The sequence below is a fragment of the Scatophagus argus genome, chromosome 23 (genome assembly GCF_020382885.2).
Source record: "Scatophagus argus isolate fScaArg1 chromosome 23, fScaArg1.pri, whole genome shotgun sequence".
In the NCBI taxonomy this organism is placed as follows: Eukaryota; Metazoa; Chordata; class Actinopteri; family Scatophagidae; genus Scatophagus; species Scatophagus argus.
In genome coordinates, this window is record NC_058515.1 from 12,727,470 (window position 1) to 12,746,791 (window position 19,322).

The 19,322-nt window shown below is 44.3% G+C and overlaps 3 protein-coding genes across 6 annotated transcripts; 1 reads left to right on the forward strand and 2 right to left on the reverse strand.

Annotated features, from left to right (window-relative positions):
* Positions 1–297: 297 nt before the first annotated feature.
* LOC124054657 lies at positions 298–6,330 on the forward strand. 2 transcript variants are annotated; one of them, XM_046380917.1, is made up of 10 exons: positions 298–444; positions 1,086–1,844; positions 1,950–2,017; positions 2,334–2,530; positions 2,753–2,875; positions 3,214–3,309; positions 3,407–3,487; positions 3,691–3,786; positions 3,978–4,167; positions 4,323–6,330. In XM_046380917.1, the coding sequence occupies exons 2-10, from the start codon at positions 1,108–1,110 to the stop codon at positions 6,179–6,181; spliced, it is 3,447 nt and encodes a 1,148-aa protein (XP_046236873.1). In that variant the 5' UTR covers positions 298–444; positions 1,086–1,107; the 3' UTR covers positions 6,182–6,330. The 2 variants fall into 2 exon arrangements, with proteins under 2 accessions (XP_046236873.1, XP_046236874.1); XM_046380918.1 differs by having other exon boundaries at positions 2,355–2,530.
* lpcat4 (lysophosphatidylcholine acyltransferase 4) lies at positions 6,275–14,443 on the reverse strand. 3 transcript variants are annotated; one of them, XM_046380919.1, is made up of 13 exons: positions 14,140–14,443; positions 12,955–13,318; positions 11,526–11,638; positions 11,023–11,083; positions 10,746–10,804; positions 9,536–9,570; positions 8,911–8,965; positions 8,622–8,704; positions 8,059–8,184; positions 7,792–7,951; positions 7,348–7,440; positions 7,118–7,253; positions 6,275–6,951 (listed from the first exon to the last, which is right to left on the reverse strand). In XM_046380919.1, the coding sequence occupies exons 1-13, from the start codon at positions 14,227–14,229 to the stop codon at positions 6,782–6,784; spliced, it is 1,545 nt and encodes a 514-aa protein (XP_046236875.1). In that variant the 5' UTR covers positions 14,230–14,443; the 3' UTR covers positions 6,275–6,781. The 3 variants fall into 3 exon arrangements, with proteins under 3 accessions (XP_046236875.1, XP_046236876.1, XP_046236877.1); XM_046380920.1 differs by lacking the exon at positions 14,140–14,443 and adding an exon at positions 13,713–13,937; XM_046380921.1 differs by lacking the exon at positions 14,140–14,443 and adding an exon at positions 13,733–13,936.
* A 2,053-nt stretch (positions 14,444–16,496) lies between these two features.
* emc4 (ER membrane protein complex subunit 4) lies at positions 16,497–19,292 on the reverse strand. Its single transcript, XM_046380309.1, has 6 exons — positions 19,139–19,292; positions 18,362–18,535; positions 18,012–18,126; positions 17,690–17,843; positions 17,410–17,570; positions 16,497–17,316 (listed from the first exon to the last, which is right to left on the reverse strand). The coding sequence occupies exons 2-6, from the start codon at positions 18,499–18,501 to the stop codon at positions 17,281–17,283; spliced, it is 606 nt and encodes a 201-aa protein (XP_046236265.1). The 5' UTR covers positions 18,502–18,535; positions 19,139–19,292; the 3' UTR covers positions 16,497–17,280.
* Positions 19,293–19,322: the final 30 nt, after the last annotated feature.

Consider the following 19,322-nt stretch of genomic DNA (forward strand, 5'->3'; position numbering starts at 1 on the left):
TGAGCATTTTCAGCTACTTTTCATGTTCAGTTGAGCCCATACACAAGAGGGAAATGTTGATGGAGCCAAATCAGGGCCAAAAGTTCCAGTAATTTTTAAAAAATAAAAAATAAAAAAAAAAATAAAAAAAAATTAGGACATACATATTTATAAAATACAAATATAAAATGAAACCTGAAAAAAATCTGAATTATCACGGGTCTGCAAAAAGCCACTTGAATTAGCACACAGAGTATAAGTGATGGTGACTCTACTCCATAAAGACACATACACGTTATGTTAACATGTGTAACAAACCTTTGTGAAGTCTGGAATGTTTATATGCACAGAACTCTCACCTTTCATAAGAAAACAAATCAATATGAATCAGGTTTATTTTTAAAACATATAAACACTCGCAAACTGAGTGCATTAGCTGAGGACTGATCATCTCTCACGAGAAAGGTAGGCTCTTGTAGCATATGAACTGAGAAATACAGCAAATACTGTATAAATCAGGGGAAATAATGAGCAATGATGTGTACTGTTATAAAGTGTGAGCAGATGCATTTAATTCCATTCATTAAGTGACCAGTAATAATAAATGAGGCCACAATGCATTTATTCTTAAAATACTTTTGACATAACGTCACAAACATGAAGTGTATTTTGTGGCTTTCAGTCTTTTCACACAGTTTTCATCAGCCGGTGGAGTCAGTTTGCTCGGTCTTCACGGAGACAGATGAGCTGAAATGCAAGCGCTCATCCGTGATGAAATCTTAACAGCTTCTGAGCTTGTCAAATGCAATCAGTTCTTAATATCCGAAACGTGTGCCAACACCTCTGGGATCCAGTGGGTTTTCTGCAGTGGTTCAGTTTAAAGTCATGTCTCAGATCACTTTAAAGGTGCAGCTGGACGTGTGTGCGTACATGCTGTGCTATAGTTGCCTCTTCTTCTTTTTTTTTTTCTTTACTTATTCTATTAAATCTTAATGTCCTCTATAGTCCTACTGTTGTATCATGCCTGTGCAGGGGCATTTGTTTTTGTCCCATGGCATCTTTGTTGTTGGAATTGCCATCATCATATTCTCACTTTCCTTTGACAGTTCCAAGCAGCACAGCTGGAAGATGGATCCTGAGCTGTTTTCTCCGCCTGAGATCATAAATGACAGAGAAGCGCCTGATTGCACTCAGTCAGGATTTTCTCACTTCTCCCTACATTATCACCCGTCGTTTCCTGCTGACAGATCTGCTCCACAACAGGAACTGGACTTCTACAGCAGCTTGTCAGAGCCACTCCTTCAAACGAGGCATAAAATATTCATTCAGAGTGGACAGTTTTGCCCGTCAGAACCTCATTTTGTCATGGATGAATCGACATTACCGAGAGCTTCCGCAGTTCCAGAAAAGCTCCAGACGAGAGCTAATCCTGATCAAAGACCAGACAGGCAGTCCTGTATACATAGTGAATCCACCCAACAATCTGTGCATTATCTGATCCCAAACTGGACTGGCCCCATCGAACCCCAGATACAAACTCAGGACAGTCTCTGTCCACTCAGACTCCAGGCTTTATCACCAGGTGTCAGGTCCCAGTCCGGATTCACGCCGCTGTTACCAGAGTTCACCTGCAGCTCCTGCTCTCCTCCAGACTCCTGCTGGATCAATATGAGCCCCGTCACCTCTGCACCGAACTCCAGGTTCGGTTGTAGTCCCTGTGTGCTGGTCTCTGCAGACAGCCCAGCAGAGTTCTGGCACAGCCCATGTGTACCTCCTTGTTCTGTGGTCGTCATGCCTGAGATTCAACCCTGCTGCTGTGTGGGCCCACAGAGACTGCAAGTCCATCAGCCATGCAGTCCATACCAGTAAGGGATATACAGAAGATAACGTAATATCAGATAAAATAAAAAAGGAGAAATACTGCTGGATTCATAATTGAACCCTAATTGAGATTCTGTATCCAATTTCAGGGTCTTGAGGAGAGAAGCTCAGCAGGTCAGCAAGCAGTTTAGCGTAACACCAGAGTCTGCAGCGTCAGGTAAAGAGCAGAACAAAGAGCAGGCCAAGTCAGAAGGTTCACTTCAGTCCAGACTGAAATGTCTCAACTACTCTTTGAGGGGTTGTCACAACATGTATGACATTTCTCTCTAAAGCAGTAAAATGACACTTACATTGATGCATCAATATTAACGTAGAAGCAGTACTTTTATCTAATAGCATTTCTTTATTTTTAATTAAGTATTTTTAAGTTTACTTGTAATTGAATATTTTCATATTGCTGTGCTAGCACAGCTACGTCAGAAAAGGATGTGAGGCACCTTCTTCAGTTTAGTTCCCGTTGTTCCCTTTTTTAGGTTCTCCGTCTTTCCTCACAGAAGAAGAGCAGCAGAAAATTAGAACACCTGACAAGGACAAACTACAAGCGAACAACACGGACGATGAAACAACAAAACCCCAAGTTTCTCCTGGATCTCGTCCCTCTTTGCTTGAGGATTTGGTGGCAGGAAAAAATTTGGAGAAATGGAAGATGATCATAGACCTCATTCTCAAGGTGCCCTCCTATGTGTAATCACATAAAATCCAAAAAGTCTTATGAATTGCGAATTGGTGTTTCACACCACAAGCTGATTTCTTTTTTTTTAAGTAAACCTTTTGAAAACTATCAGTTTGCTTGAGGACAATATTTGTAAAAAATTTAAATCCTTTGTCACTAAAACGTGTCATTCAGAAGCAAAACTCCATCAGTGTCTAAAATCTTTCTGATCATACTCAGGTCCAAAAGGACGTAAAGGCCAACGAGAATGGAAATGAGGAGGACGAGGATGAAAAGAAGGAGGACAGCTTGTTTCTGGAGTATCTGGAGGAACTGTGCAGTGACGAGGACTTTGTCAGAAACGTGAGTGAGTAAATGCAGTATAATGTGCAAACTGTGACACGGGTATGACTGGAGCTGAGAACTAAAATACACAAGTAATAACTTTTAAATGCAAGTATTATCTCATTGTCATTGCTTTGGATTATTTCAGTTAAATCAGGGGGAAACAGATTTTCAGGCTGAAAGCATCAAATCTTAAAGTCATAAAGTCTTGACAAAAAGTTGAAAATAAATATTTGGCTCTGGAGGACTTCGGGAAATCGTCTGTTAGAACCACCACACTGTGGCCTACTGCAGGCCAAATGCAGAAAGACATTTTATAATCAGTCTTTCATTCTGTGTTCATCCTTTTCTCTCAGGTGGAGTTGATGCTGAATGTAGAGTACCTCAATTCCCTCTTTTCTGCAGACCCGGAGCTCATTGACCTTTTTGCATGGATAGAACAAGATCAAGAGGTAACAAGATAATCAGCACTGAAAATGTTTTGTTGCCTTGTGAGCAGTAGGTTGATCTCCGAAGCCAAATTCTCTCTTTTTCTCACTGACTTTGCAGGCGATGCTGCAGGAGTGTCCACCTTCCACTGATGCTAATGTGGATGCTCAAGCTGGAGAAACATCTCCCCTGTGCTGCCAGGTACTCGTGTCATTACCGTCTTTTTAATCATGTACTGTGTGAGTGGTTAAAAGTCCGTATTCAAGATCCTAGAAAGGTCACACTAGAGACTAAAAGTCACGTTATCTCGACGTCTGCTTTCTTCTTTCATCTTTCCAAGATGTATGGAGGTGTGATAGTAAACTGTTGCAGTAGCCCTTCAATCCTTCACCTTCTCCTCTCAGGTGGGGTCGACACTGAACACAGAGTACCAGGATTCCCTCCTTTCTTCAGATCCAAATCCAAATGACCTCCTTCCACTAAGGGAACTTCATCGAAAGGTAAACCAATAATAATAATAATCATAATTTTGTGGCTGTGGTTTGTCGTTTATGACTCAGTGAGCTGTTGGGAAAACATGATGCAAGAGTGCAAGACTTTTGAGTGCAGCATAGAGGAAAATGTTACAGGAAAAAGTGTTTTTTTCTTTAGGTCCAGTAAAGTCGTCTTTTGTTTTTATTTTGATCAACAGCCCTCTGCCAACTCCAGCAGCATCACTCCCATAACCGAAGACACGTTGACGTCACATGCAGGGGAAGCTGCGTCACTCCCAGGAGCTCGGCCCTCCACTGCGGATCCTCCAGGCACACAGTCTGATGTGAACCAAAATCACGAAGGACAAGATCCGCCTCTGAGTACGAGGAATATCGCATCAAAGAAAGGTTAGACCAGCTCTTCTTCACTCCTTCTAGAAGAACCACTCGCCAGCTCAAGTCATGTCTCCTCTTTATTATGATGCTTCCCTTTATTTATTGGACTGTGGTCTGATTAACTCATCTTAATTCATCTCTGCAATTTCTTCCCAATTTCTTTCCAGACAACAGTCTTACTTCTGTTCTGGAGGCGGAGGAACCTGAGGCCGTATTTCCTACTGAGGGTGTCTCAGAAAACTCCTCGATGTCCCTCTCAGATCTTGCAGGCACACATTCAGCTCAGACACCCCAAAAGCTGCAGGAAGGACCTCTAGACGGGGATCCTCCTGCCTCTGAGGCCACCTCAACCGCCAGTGTTTCGGGGTCAGCCGAGGAGCTCGATGTTATTGCAGTGATGGATCCTGTGCCTGGTTTCAGAGTGGATCTGTGGACTGGCAGCCCACCACAGTCGGCAGTCCCTGGAGCCCTGAATGTCCTGGCTTCACTACCAGCTCAGAAAAGGAAGTCAGAGGAACATAGCCGCAAAAGCATAAACCCAAAGCCCTCTTGTCTTGAGGACTATACAGTTCCTGTCCCAGCTAATTCATCTTTTGAGGCAGCTTCCCATGCAGAGTCTTGTGTTCCCTCAGCTGACACTGATTCATCAGACAGATTGCAAGCTTCTCGAGAGCAGAATAAGGAGAATCAGAACAGGAAACAGCAAACAGTTCAGCAAGTTCAAATCAGATGCAGTCAGAGGCTGTCAGGTAAAGCAGACAAAAACAACACAAGGCCCAGTGGTGAATTCATAACAGAGAAAGCAGAAGAAAGGAAACCAAGTGCAAAGAGTGTTGAGAAAACTGAAAAATTCACCCGGGAGACGGACGGGGCAACACATGAAAAGCAGACTGGACGGTCCTCAATAGGAAGGCAATTATTTAAAGGGGAGGGGAGTCTTTTTAAAGAGTCAAGCCAAGCATCAAAAGCAGCAAGTACAGACGAGCAATTTTCAGGGAATGAAAAGATGGAACAACATCAAACACTCGCAGGGGAGATGCAAAAACAGCATGAGGCCAACAACTCTGACGTGAGCAGTGAAACTGGGGCAGAAAATTCTCTTTTACCCACAATGACACGAGAGGAAAAAGAGTCGAGTGTCGGGAGGGAAAAAAGAGAGACGGAAGGGACTCAGATGTCCACTTGTATGAGGAGACCAACAAGGAGCTTAACGGCTCCACCCAAATCTTCTCTGCAGAGCCTCAGAGTTCAGACAGATACTCATTCACCAGAAGACTCAGCAAAGGAGGATCAAAGCAGGCGAGAATCCGCCGGAGGACTCCTGAACGAGATAAGCGAGTCACCGTCTGCGAAAAGCTGTGAGAAAAATCCCAATTTAACCTCTGAGCCACGTCAACAACGCAAAACAGTCGCCTTATGTGCAGGTGGAGCCGCAGGAGCTGCAACATGGGACTTTTACAGCTTAAGGTCAAACGAGTCAAAAGGGACAGCAAGTACGAAAGAGGCTCGAGAGGCAGCCGAGGCGACCTCCCAGCCGTCTAAGCCAAGCACAGATCCAGAGCAGACAGCAGGTGTAAAAGGTGAAGACAAAGGAAGGGAACAAGAAGAGGATGAACACCCAAGCCTCACTCCGAGTCCGATTAAACGACACCGACACGAACTTCCCGAAGAGAAGGAGACGACTCCAAGTGAAAGAGGAGCGATCGGCTTAAGTCCGATGAAAAGAGGAAGGTGGAGGGACAGACAGGAGGCAAACTCAGAGGGAGACGAAGGGCAGAAGTGGACGGGGGACGAGAAAGATGAGGCACAGGACACGGTGGACACACCTGGCTGTCAACCACGCCCGTCCTCAACAAGAGGCAATCGAAGGGCGAAGGACGGTTTGTCAGCGGCACGAGAAACTTTCAGAGGCGTCAAAGGCAGGGCGACAGAAACCAGAGCGAGTCGTACAGGAGCTCAGCCGGCCAAAAAGCCTCCCACAAAGTGTGGAAGTCTCATCTTGTGCAAAACAAACAGACACAAATGACAGTTGAATAAGAGGAAAGGCAGGTAAAAAAAAAAAAAAAAAACAACAAAAACATTGATTGTGGATTAATTAAAAGCACACACGGCAAAAACCTCCTCAAGAATTCACAGTTTAATTAATTATTAAATATAAAAAAATATTCACACAAAAATGTAAGAATGATTCATTTACATAAAATAAACAGCTTCATTTACAGAGTGTTTCGTTTCTTTTTGCACATACCACCGTCCCTTTTAAAAACACATTCAGTACGGATAAGAGGGAACATTTCAAGATTTCTTCAAGGTTAAAAGAGGTAAAAAAAAAGAGCCTGATAAACAGCAAATGCAAACACAATCTCACACACAACTCAGAGAACCACTGCAGTTATTCTGGTCATTCTTTGGTTTTCTAATGACGACACGGTTGACTGTGGTAATGGATTACAGTGATATAGTTTTAAAAATCCATTCTCACACACACATACACACAACTTAAAAAAATACAATCCCTTGTCGATGGTCATTCTGGTTCATTTCATCCCATGATGAGGCCAAGAACAACAAAAAAGAAGAAGGGAGGAGCCAATGATGATAATAATAATAATAATAAATAAACTCCTCATTCAAACTTTTTCTTGTAGTGCAGAGATTCGTTGCTGTTGTGCACATTTCCGTTGTTGTTCACAGCCTTCCCGTTGGCCAGCTGAAAGTCCGCCTCCTCGGGCTGCAGGTACTCGTTCACCGCTCTCTGATAGGTCGGGTGGCTCGTCAGCACTCGCAGCAGGTGTTCTGCAGGAAAACGGGGCAAGTTTATTGAATTATCACCTGACGAGACTCGTAAGTTCAGCCTCATTGAGTAACTAAAGTCTGACTTTAACCTTCTCCTACGCACTAACTGCTGAGGAATAAGTAAAGCCGTTAACTCAGATCAGATCACTTGTGGTTAGAGACTCGCCTTCAGTGAGCTGGCCTTGATGGGAGGCCTGAGCGTAAAGCTCTGCAGTGTTGTGCTGTGGAACGCCCAGCAGCGCCCCCATGAGGCCGGACAGCTCCTCTGCACTCAGACTGCCTCTGCCCTCTCTGTCAAACAGCTGGAAGGCAAAGACAGAAGATGTTCTGAAGATGTTTAGAGAATTAATCTTAAAAATAAAAACTGAGAACAAATCCAAAACCAACAGGACTCACAGTAAACGCAGTGTGAAGTAGCGACGTGAAGCTGACAAATCCTGACAGAGCAGCGACACTCAAATAGATCACTCTGAGGTCCACAAATTCATCCTGGGAAAAAGAAACAAATGGTATTGGATGTTTTTGGACAGACACAGTGATACAGTCCATACTGAATAAACAGAATAATGTGATGATAACACACACGCTGAGATGCTTAAATGACCAAAGAGTTTCTATAAATCAGATTCCTCCACATCTTGTGTCAGAGTCATCTGGGATACAACATTCTGTCACTGCACGTGTTGACAAAGCAAAACCACAAAACTCCAGAGGACATTTAATTCTTTGCTGCGGCTGTTCGTTATGTACAAAACCACGGGTGTGAACACCAGCTAAAAACATCACTCAAGTACATTAAGTTAGTAGACAAACACATGCACAAAAAAAGCCTGCTTCTACCTTCGAGTAGAGGCCACAGATAGTGACGGCTGCCTGTCGATCCGTCAGCCCGAGAACAGAGACGAGGTCGTCCACGCTCGCCCGGACCGACCCCCGAGCTCCAGACTGACACCTGTCCAACATTCTGTCCAGTGCCGCCTCCACTTCATGCGCTCCCAGGCTAAAAAAAAAAAAAAAGATGAGATGTGAGGATGGTGAGGAGGAAGGAAGAGCAGGAACAAGAAAATCGAAGGCAGCAGCCACATGTAAACACAGATGTTGTCTTACCCATTTTTGTGCAACAGTGCGAGAGTTTCCCTGGCAGGTGACTCCAGTGGGAGCGAGAGACCACCCAGTTTACTGACAGGAACTCGGCCCTCCATCACATGATCTGTAGCTGGGACTCCGAGGGCCCTGAAGCACAGCACAAAAGCGCATTAATAAGACGCATCAGACGCCACAAAATGGAGCCTCTACGGGATACTAGGCAGTTGATCAGCAGCTTTTTCACCTATAATTTGGCAGTGTGATGTGAATCAAACACACACATTAGTCCATCATGAGTTGGATAATTTATTAACTGACTGAATACAGCCAAAAACAGCACAACTAATCCTCAGTGCAAGGAAGAGATTTTCATCATGGATCTGGTTCTCTTTACTACCACCTAGTGGCAAATGTGGGAAACTACAATTTCTGCAAACTGCCATCTGCTTTTCCTTCCAGGTTAAGAAATTACAAATTGGGGAACTGCTGAAACAGCCAAGGAAAGGCTTGAAACTGTTGCTGATCATACAGACAATAATATATCACTGACACATGATAAAACAACTGCATGTTGTGCGACTTACTTGGCCATGAGTTTCTGCACGTTGTCTGCGTACAGGTTGGGGTCGTTCTTCTCCTCCTGGGAAGGGTTGTAAACCGGCAGGAACTGCAGCACAATAACAGACAGGAAGAGGGTTTGAACAGAAAAAAAACACAAACTAGACTTTAATATTCACATGCTGAAAACAAAAATTCACAAGGTAATGACAACATTTTCAGCAAGTGTCAAGTTACAACTTAAAGATTCAACAACAACGAACAAAATATGACAAGATTTTCATTTGTTGTAAGTGACTGGGTCAACTGACTCACCTCAACAGTCATGTTGGTGTAGAGCTGTGACGTCGTGTGCCACAGAGCCTCAGTCCTGCAGGACAAGGAGCCATTATTACGTTCCATGTAGAAAAATCAACATTGTCACTGTGTGTAACCGCTTCCCCCGAGAAAGAAAGTTAATTGCAAGTTCTCAAAATCCTGGCAGGTGCTGCAAGTACTTTACAAAACTGTTTCTCCCTCCCTCCAAATTCAATTTATTTTCATGGCTGAAATTATTAGCGGGGGTCGCACAGCTACGTGCTTTACCATGATTTTTCTTCAAGCGATCGAGTTTGAGGTTTTGCAGGTTGCCATGGTGACCACAGCGAAACACAATAAAGCCCAGAACTACTACACAAAATGCCACGTGCGGTGACAGGTCTGGCAACAGAACAAAACACTTAATTTGGTGATGGACTGAGGAGGGAAACATGGGTAAAACTCTCTGTTGTGCTATGTAATTTGATACTGACACATAATGTGACACTGTGCACTTTCTGTTGGTCTTGAAAATGGTAATAATCACTCTGGAGGTCTGTCAGGAGGAAGTTAAGTTACTGAAACGGACAAAAATGCTGCCTACAGAAATGAACCCAAACACCAGACAGCTGGAGGAACTCACCAGGTCGTCCCCTTGTATGTCCAGCGAACAGTGTCCTGTGAGAGAGACAGAGTCATAAACAACAACTGAGCAAACAGCAGACACAACGCAACATACAAAAATCCCCAGTGACAGACTGTGGCGAGAGCGTTTATGGCGTGTGTAATTCTAACGGGAACCAGTATGCAAACACGCCGTCCTGGACAAATATTACAGTGTGTTCACATGTGTATCTACAGCCTGATAAAATGCTCCCACACTGATCTGTGGGCAGGGAAGTGACGAGCAAGATGTGGCAGGTACAAATGACCAGGAGGTGTGAGAACACAAACACACCGCGGCGACAAAACAAAGCAGCTCTTGTATGTGAATTGTCGAGCAACTTGCAAAGAGCACAGCCGTTCCCATGACATACTTTCTCTTGTGCTTTTTTATTTACTGTATGCAAAATAGTCAAAGTTAACTTATAGTCTCGTTTTAACGAGACTACCACCATAAGTCTCGTTAACCACCACAATAAAGGCTTTTTAAATTCCTGTATTTTAATAAAGAAGTTCACGTCAGCTTGTTTGGGAATTCATTCAGTCTCTTAATAATTGAGTCCCTTTGACAACACAACAGTTTTAATTTGTCCGTTAGTTATTTGATTTTTCTTTAATTTTTCATTTCTCGGTGAAGCACTTTAGTCTTCAGTTGCTCTTGAATGGGTGCAATAAATAAACTGCGTCTTGTAGAGATCACTTTTTTCTATCTACAGCAGTTGCAATTTTTTAAAATAAAGAATTTTGCAGGATTTAGGGGGATCTACTGCCAGAAATGGACTATTCATAATTATGTTTTCAGGGTGAAAGAGTGTACATCCATCCATCCATTTTCTATACCGCTTATCTGTGAGAGTTGCGAGGGGGCTGGAGCCTATCCCAGCTAACTACAGGCGAGAGGCGGGGTTCACCCTGGACTGGGCGCCAGTCATTCGCACGGCTTGAGAGTGAGGTACAATCACCTGAAACTCAGAATCGATGTGCCTTTATTACCTTACAATGAGCCTTTTATATCTACAGATGCCACACAAGTCGGCCTTGTTGCACTACAGCAGCCCTTAATGGACAAACCAAACACTGGCTCCAGAGGGGGGCCTCTGGGGGTGAAGACCTCCAATGAGTTGAGCCGGTCTCACACTTAAATGGGTCAAACGGCAGCTTCAAGTTGCAAATCTGTCAAGTTTACTAACCAGCTTGTTGGGATAATGCAACAGAACGGGTTGGACCGGCATTCCAGCGAGGAAGGCACCTGGTGACAACAAGATTGTGGGGAGGAGAAAAAGAAAGAGAGAGACTGGAATGAGAAAGAGGATGAGAGGAGTTAATAAGCCGGCAGTGAACCTACCAGCTGCTACGCCCTTGAACGCTCATGCCACTCATGCTAACAACATTTGTACAAATACGAACACACACGTCCTCAGTCACATATCAGGAAAAACCAGGCGGGACTCACTTCCCAGCACTCACCGGGTTTGAATTTGATGAGAGCGCTGCCATTAGTTGTGGTTCCCTCAGGAAACATCAGCATCTGGCCGAGAAATGAGACGTGATTTGTGAGTTTTAGACGTGCGGGGGTATCAGGAGTACAGGAGTCAAAGAAACAACCTTTAACTGACGGTGTGCCTTTAGGCCAAAATGGTTCCCGTGGTCACGTACAGATGGATGAGTTTCAATAAGACCAAAATGCTTTGCACGTCCCGTTCACCCTCACTGATATGAGTATGAGGCCTAACCTGAAGTCACTTTTGTAATTTCCAAACTGGAATTAAGGATGTAATAAGGAATTAATGTTTTCCCCGGAGTCAGCCATGTGTGTTCTTCAGCAGCCACTGTCATTACCCTAACTGCTGCAAAGTGTGATTGGAGGGCTTAGAAGTAATGACCAGTTCTGTAAATAAGACTGCAGCCAAATGGTGGTGATCTGTCGTCAACTGAAGTGAGACCGAGCAGCCAATCGGAGAACATCTCACCTGAGGCCAGTAGCCATTGGAGGTCAGTCTCTCGGCGAGCTGGGCGACAGCCTTCTTCCTCGACTCTGGATCCTTTCTGCTTACAAGCACAGCCTGGTTGAACTCCAGCAGAGCTGAAATACACGCAAAGCAAACAAAGCAGTCATACGAGGACGACAATCAGAACCAGAACGGAGAGAGGGAGGCCGGAGCAAGAGTGCCAAGAAGGCCAAACAGGAAGGGCCAAGGCTGGCAGAGCAGATTAGAAGCCAGAGGAGTGAATCACTTGTTTATCTTTGGGCTTCCTTGCATATTTTTATTCCCCTATTCCAAACATTACTCCAAGCTGTTTGCATAATAGGTGGGTAACACGCTGCACTGTGCCTGCCGGCGCAGCACAGGACAATTATTTGTCTAGTTGAGACGAAAAACAAATTTGGTCAAACATTATGTCACCCAGGCACAGTTGCAAAGGTGACTGATGTGAATAAGAAGTCTGAACTCTGCCTGGTGGGAGCTGCTGCACTACAAGTTTCTGGCACAATAAAAAAAAAAATCAATTTCCTCGCATTCCTCAGTCATCAAAGTCACATTTCACACTTTCCTCAGCCTGCCTTCTGTCATGTCTCCCCAAAGTCGTTTCTTTTTCCACCATCAGCCTTCAGATGTTTAGTTTGCCGTCTCCTCGGCACAGATTCAATGCTTTTAAAGTTGACATGAACTTCTAACAATACCATTAAAACTATATGACATTTGGAAGAACATTTTTCAGGATATAAAAATGTGTTTTTTCTGCTGTCGTACAGCCGAACAAATCTCACACCTAAGAAGGCACAACGAGCGACTGACCACATGTCAAACTATCACTGTCATTTACACCTGCTTGTTCTACACAACAACAGGACGCTTCAGGAGAGCCTCAAAACTGCACGTCAAGTATATTTATTTTATTATTAAGATTACTGAGAATTAAGAAGGTGGGCAAGTATTCAAATCTGAAACTAGAATGGAAGCAGCAGTCAGTGAATTTTTGGCATTTCAGCTTATAAAACAACTTAAACACAATTTGATTATCGCAACTGTTGCCCTTTTACTTTACTGATCAATGACTTGGCTCATTGTTTCAGCTCCATTTTGATTTGGCTGTTAATAAAATATATAAAATAATGACAATAACATAAAATAACCAAAGTGATGCCTTCATCTTGTGTGTTTTATCCAACTTATTCAAATTACAGTGATACAAACTAGATAAAAAAGCTGTTACACAAGCACTAAATTTTTTGTTCTTCTGCTTGATAAATGAAACCATCCGATCACCAAAACTGCTGCCGACTCCTTCAGTCAATCGACCAATCACGTCAGCACTGGTGAGATGATGCATCTGCACATTGAGAAGCTGTACGAACCCTCTGTGTGTGCCTGATGAACTGAACCACAGCCCCCTCACCTCCAATGACCGGCAGGCTGGTGTTCTCCGACCGCGACACCACCGTTGCCAGCTGGGCCGGACAGAGCACCAGCATGTCCAGAAAGCCGCTGTGAGGAGCCACGACCAGCACCGGAGCCTCCTTCAGGTCCGCCCTGCGACCTTTGACCTTCACCCACAGGAACCCCAGGGAGAAGAAGACGCATCGGCTCAGAAACAAGATGATCGGGTGTAGGAGCCAGCGCCGCCAGCCCCTGACCGGTCGGGAGCGTTGCTCCTCGGACAGGCCGGCCAACCGCAGCCGGGCAAAAGGCCACATGATGAGGAAGAAAATGGCTGCCAAGGTGACGCGTAGAGGGAAGAGGATGCTGCCCAGGATGATGCCCTGAGGATCAGAAGAGGATGAGGCACATTTAAAACATTGGTCAGGTGTGCAGGCGTAAACACCTTGAATACTCACAAACATGGCTGACACTATTTTGCACCTCTACTTCCAGCAAAGCTGTTTTAACATACGGTGACTTCTGATGTACATTAAAACAGTTTGATTGTATATCAACCTTATGAAGAAATAAGAAATCAATATTATTTCTTTGCATGCGTTGAGACTTGTCTGAGGACTGGAGCAGTTTACTGCATTTGGAAAGCTGCCATGTTGTTCCTGTCAGGTTTTTTTTAATTCAAACATCATAACAGTAGTTTGAGTCATGACTCCCAGCCCCACTGATGCGTCTGTCTGAGAGTTAAGCAACTCTGAGGTGTGTTATCATTGGTAATACCTGAAACATTTATGACTCGCCTGTTTTGCTTAAGCACCAAAGTCAGAAACTGGACTGTGAAAGACTCCTTGTTCTCTTACAGGACATCCGTGGACAGTAAAAAGCTCATGTGGGAGGGAAAATGACTTTAAAAAGAGATCATAAAAGTGAACATTTGAGTTCAGACAAATCTTTACAAATGCAGCACTTCTCTCCCTGACTGCTGGCGTTAAAGTCAAGCACTCAAGACAAGACAAGTTCAGCTCTTGCGAGTCCAATTACTGCCTGATGAGCTCCAGGTGCTGAACTTTGCAGACTGGACGAAGCCCCTGCAGTCATAAAGTCATCACCGGTACGACTTGCTCACTTCTGTCGCTGACAAACTGAAGCTTTAGTGAATTAGTGCCTCTGTGCTCCATACAAGCCGTGACATTAGTGTGGACGTTACCCTGATCCTCTGAGCCCTGGTCAGCTTCAGCTGGTGGACGAACGGATGTGGATACTCGCTGGCGGCGGACTGACGGTCATGTCTCTCCATGGCGACGGGACGAAGCTGACGGACGAGTTCGATTTAAGAAAAACAAACAAACTAATAAAAATATTAAACGGGAGGAGAGGGGAGGATTTGCTCCTTCTAATCAGCTGAAGAAAAAAGGAAAACTTAGTTAGTTAAGCGCGGCTTTCGAAAACCTGTTCAGGTGTCTCGCGCAGGCACGTTTAAACGTGGAGCGTCACTGCTAGCTAACGAGCCGTCCGCTCAAAACGGCGACGACGACGAGCTTAAAAGCGACCTTCTGCGACGCTGGCGTCTCCTCCGCGCCACATGTCGAAACACACACACACACACACACATACACACACTGCTCATACTGTTCTTGTCTTGAATCCTCTCCTCACCTGTCCCGCCCCTTCACAGGCTGACAGGACGGGCCCACCGCGACCCGGGGCTGGGTCAGGCCAGTCAGACCGGTCCCCTGAAACTCAAGTGGCATGTTCAGGGGAGATCAAGAAGCTCGTTTGGCTTGTGTCCGGAAGCCTGTTCCGTGAAATATTAAATGACTAAAATTAATATATACACAGGGAAACCAAAAACCACTCGCTTTTGATACATCGTCTAAATGTTGTCAAATGTTCAGTCAAAAATTGTGCAAGCATTCAGAGCTTAAGCTCAAGCAAAAGCTGTAAAAACAACAGCTTGACAATATTCTGTTACACTTAAAAGCCCTGCATTTAAATCCTTAAATAAAAGTCCACATAGTTTTAAAAAAATACATTAAAGTAGGCCCAGCAAAATTCTGAGGAAAAGAAGTTTTCAAAATGTACCATGGAAGTGGTGTATGTAAAATGGAAATACACCAGTTAAGCAGGCTACAAGTACAAGTACAAGTACAAGTTGTGAAGTACTTGAGTCAGATCATGATATTAGTCAGTTATGATATTATGATATAAAGTCTCACAATCTCCCACAATTATGACACTCACATGTTGACTGTAAACAAAAATATTTTTACTTAGTATTTTGAACTTGAGTATGTTTATCTTTCATATGTTTATATCTGCCGACATGCACTGGCCTGTGGATATTAAAACATATAGGCCTACTAAATTCAAGTGCTTCATAATGTTATAGATGACATCAATATGGAGATTTGGGGCATCACTGGTTAGAGAAATGAGCTCACGTCGGAAAGGACATTTTTAAGGTTTAAATTTAAATAGGCTCAAATGTGATTCAGGCAAACTGTGCGGATGTCCAACCTTTCACACCAATTCTTCCACGACCAAAACAAAAGCTGTATCAGCTCTGTGCCACTCGCCTCTCAAGTTTTCCCTCTGCCCCACCTGACTGCTTTTGTTCTCCAGTCAGGGTGGTGCTGCTGATACCAGAGCCAAACATACACCCACAGAGAGCGCTGAAAGAGCAGAGAGAAGAAGAGGGTTTTTCTTAAAAACTGGACTTTACTCCTGGTTGAGTTGACCTTGCTTGCAATAATTTACTGCTCCAAACTTATCAAGTCGTAACTCTTTAGTTGGCAGTTTGGGTCTGTAGAGTAGATGCATGTTTGGCTTAGCCTGAAGACTTGGCAAAACTGAACAGTCTTGCTACACGTTTGACAAAAAAATGAGGGAGATATTGTGTAGCCGTGTTATAATTTAGAGTAGCCAATTAACCTAATGTGCATGTTTTTGGTATTGTGGGAGGAAGCCGGAGAACCTGGAGAAAACCCAGACCGGGATTCAAACCTGAAACCCTCTTGCTATGAGGCGACAGTGCTAACCACTGCACCACCGTGCCGCACGCCCTTGCAAATTAGCATAACAAAAATCACACACAAAGGTAGCTTACTTAGGTAGCTGGTAGCTTGGTTTATTTATTTGAATGCACCTTGACGTAACAGCGTTTTTGTTAATGAAGATGATTTAGATCAGAGGTGCACAATCTTCTTTCCTCGGAGGGCCACAACTGAAACTTACAGATGAGCCACGGCCTGAAAGCAAGGAACCACATGCACCCCATCAAGATGCAAGGAGGGATGAGGATCCCAGGTTCCCTGAACTGACTGTCGCCCTGCCTGCCATGCTCATCCTACGTATTTGGAGCATTTTAACTCACAAAAATAAAACAGAATTAACATACAGTATATTTGTTCCAAATTAATTTTTAATGTATTTTTGCTGTAAAAATCTAGTGGGCCAAATTGAACCTTGTGGCGACCCAACTTTGGCCCACAGGCCTCACTTTGGGCAGCTCTGGCCACGTTTAAGGCCTCAGCTGTAAAAGGAACCTCTGAAGTACAACACTTCTTTTATTTGATCCAACACATTTATTGACACAGTTGAAAACATTTCAGTTCAGCCTATAAGGATTTATTTCATAGAACATTTTCAGAGAGGAAATCAGTATAAATAAACAGACCTATAAATTAAACTGGTTAGTAACTGTTGTTAACAGAACTGTTTCACGACAAACTGAGAACCGAAAACAAAAATGGAAAAACTGTAATAGAACAAAAGACATTTCCAAAATGAAAACATTTTACTGACGGTTACCTCCATTTTTAAGAGTTTTGGGCAAATAAACGTCTGCTTTAATGATGTTGGCCCCCCACAAAACAAATGGCTATAACTCTGTACGCTCTAAAATCACCTCATAAACAACCCCCCACTGTGTTGTTAATGTCGGCTGTAAAGAAAAAGACAGCAGTTCAACGGTGTCAACATGATAATCTGTTAGCTTTTAAATCTTTATTAAATCAAAAAAATCAAACGAAGAATCAAAAAGAATGAACGAGGGACAACAGATGTCACGGCAAAGTCATGAAGCAGATCAGCAGGCTGAAGTAACGTTAATGTCACAGGAGACAAACAAAAAGTGTGTGTTTGTGTGTGTGTGCGTACGCAGAAAGCCACGCTGCGCCCGCCTGCTGCCGATTTAACAAACGTCTTGCCTGTCGCCGCTGCAGAGGTCGAATTGTGTCGCAGACGAGCGCTTCGAGCAGGTAGCCGGGCTGCATGGCGCGGGGAGAGAAATGTACAGTATATAACCTCTGTAAATATCTGACTCTGGTATGGGCACGCTCCATCCTCTTCACAACACCATCCCTCCACCCAGGATCTCCATCCTCTGTTGAGAACAAACAGAAGAATTAAATTAGCTGTGTGTTTATTCATTACTAGAAAGCCAGTGAATGCTGTTCAGTTTGTCTTCTGCGCTTACCTGAGGCGGTTCAATGAAAGCCAGCCAATCAGACGAGTGTGTTGGGAGCAGTCCCATCGACTGACACTTGTAGATGGCCAATGCCGAGCCCAGGAGGTTACCGATCAGGTAGACGAGGCCCTGAAGCCACTGCTGACTGGAGCTCTCCAGCAGCTTGAAGGCTGAGACACAGGAAAGTGAAACTAATCAAAACTAACCTTGTGACAGCCTTCAATGCAAACAAAGGACAAAAGTCACTGAAAGGCAAATTAGATGTAAACAGTGTGTGCTGGATACCCACTGGCAGACATGGACATGAGCGCCTGGATGGGCCTCCAGGCCATCATGCAGACCATCATGATGGGGAAGATGGAAATGGTGTTGCCTGACATGTACATGATGAACAGGTTCATGGGGATCTGCTTCAGGGGCCCGAGAGCCACGTCCCAGCAGCGCTGAATGACGAGGACAAGACAGAGAGGAGCATACCGCATTAAGGTGTTTATTTCTGGTTCAACGAGGAACGTAAGAAGATAAGAAATTAGTGGGAGGTGTTCAAGAAATCGAACCGTGAAAAGTCCCAACAACCCTAATTTTATGTGTGTGTTCTCCTCCCTGCTTACCTTCTCCACCAGGTTCTTGTCCGTCTCCTGGATGCTGGTGTCGGGGACGGGCTTCTCAGAGTAACCGATGGGATAGACGACGTCTCCCTGACCGCCCTGCCGATCACCACGACTCCTGCAGCGCAGAGGCGACACAAAAGAAGTTCAGCTTTAATTCCCCATGTCCACCTACGAAAAATTTTGTATTTTTCCTGCACTTTTAGCCCTAAATGGATGAGGTAACAAGGGTCCCAAGACAGAACTGAAGTGAGGACATTAGGCCTTAAAGCACCAGGCCACGGGGATGAGTTTTAGATTTCGAGGCTCACAAACTTGCTTGAATTGCTCTGATCTTCTGTGCTTGGGTTTACCTGGTGCTGCCCAAGCTGAGCTCCAGAGCCCACTTCATCCTCCTGGCCCCGCTGCCTCCTCTCGTCGACAGAGCTCCTCCTCCCCCTCCTCCTCCTCCTCCTCCTGCTCCTCCTGCTCCTTGTCTCCCTGGAGACGCCATGGCAACTGTCTGCACTGCTGGACCTCAGAGACACCTACAGAGATTATAAAAAAAAAAAAAAAGACAACAGTATTGACATAGTGCTGCCTGCACCATCAAAAAGAACTTAAAAAACAGATGAACACTAAATATGTTTGATCATTTATAAAGGCAGTGCTTTTTTTTAAAACACTCAGTTTAACTTAAATAAATAAAGTAAATATCTTTGGGTCAAAAATTTAGGAAATGTTTCAATTGTTTTGCACTTAAAATCAGGACTGTTAGAATAATGAATGATTTCTGCCAGTATAACGTTATTCGCATCGACTATGGGAGATTGTACAATTCGATGCCTTATAAAAACATGGGGGGTTAACGTACCCTTATTTAATGCTGTCTGTAAGTGTTTGTATGAATCTCGCCCACTTAAAACCACACAAAAGGCCAGAGGGACGACGTTGTAAGCGACGATCGCTAACAAAGTAGCTTAGCTGCACACAGTTTCTCCTGTACAAGCAGAATCATTTCCAGCACGACAACTCGGAAAGAGACAAATTAAAACGACCCAAAGCACAGCAGTCGGTGTTACTGAGCTAACGCTCAAACACAACGTTTCATCAACACAAACTGACGCACCGTCGTTCAACGGTCGTCTCACCTTAAAGAAACATCCAAACGACTGCTGCTGTCTGGCTTGTTTTGCTTTATTTTGTTGTTCAAATGAGAGGAAATTAGCTCGCTTTACTGAGGAACAAGTCGGTCCGTCGTCGCTCGAAGGTTCCGGGGCCCGCAATGATGACGCAATCACGCTGCCGACGCATTTAGCGCGTCACGTCCGCCCT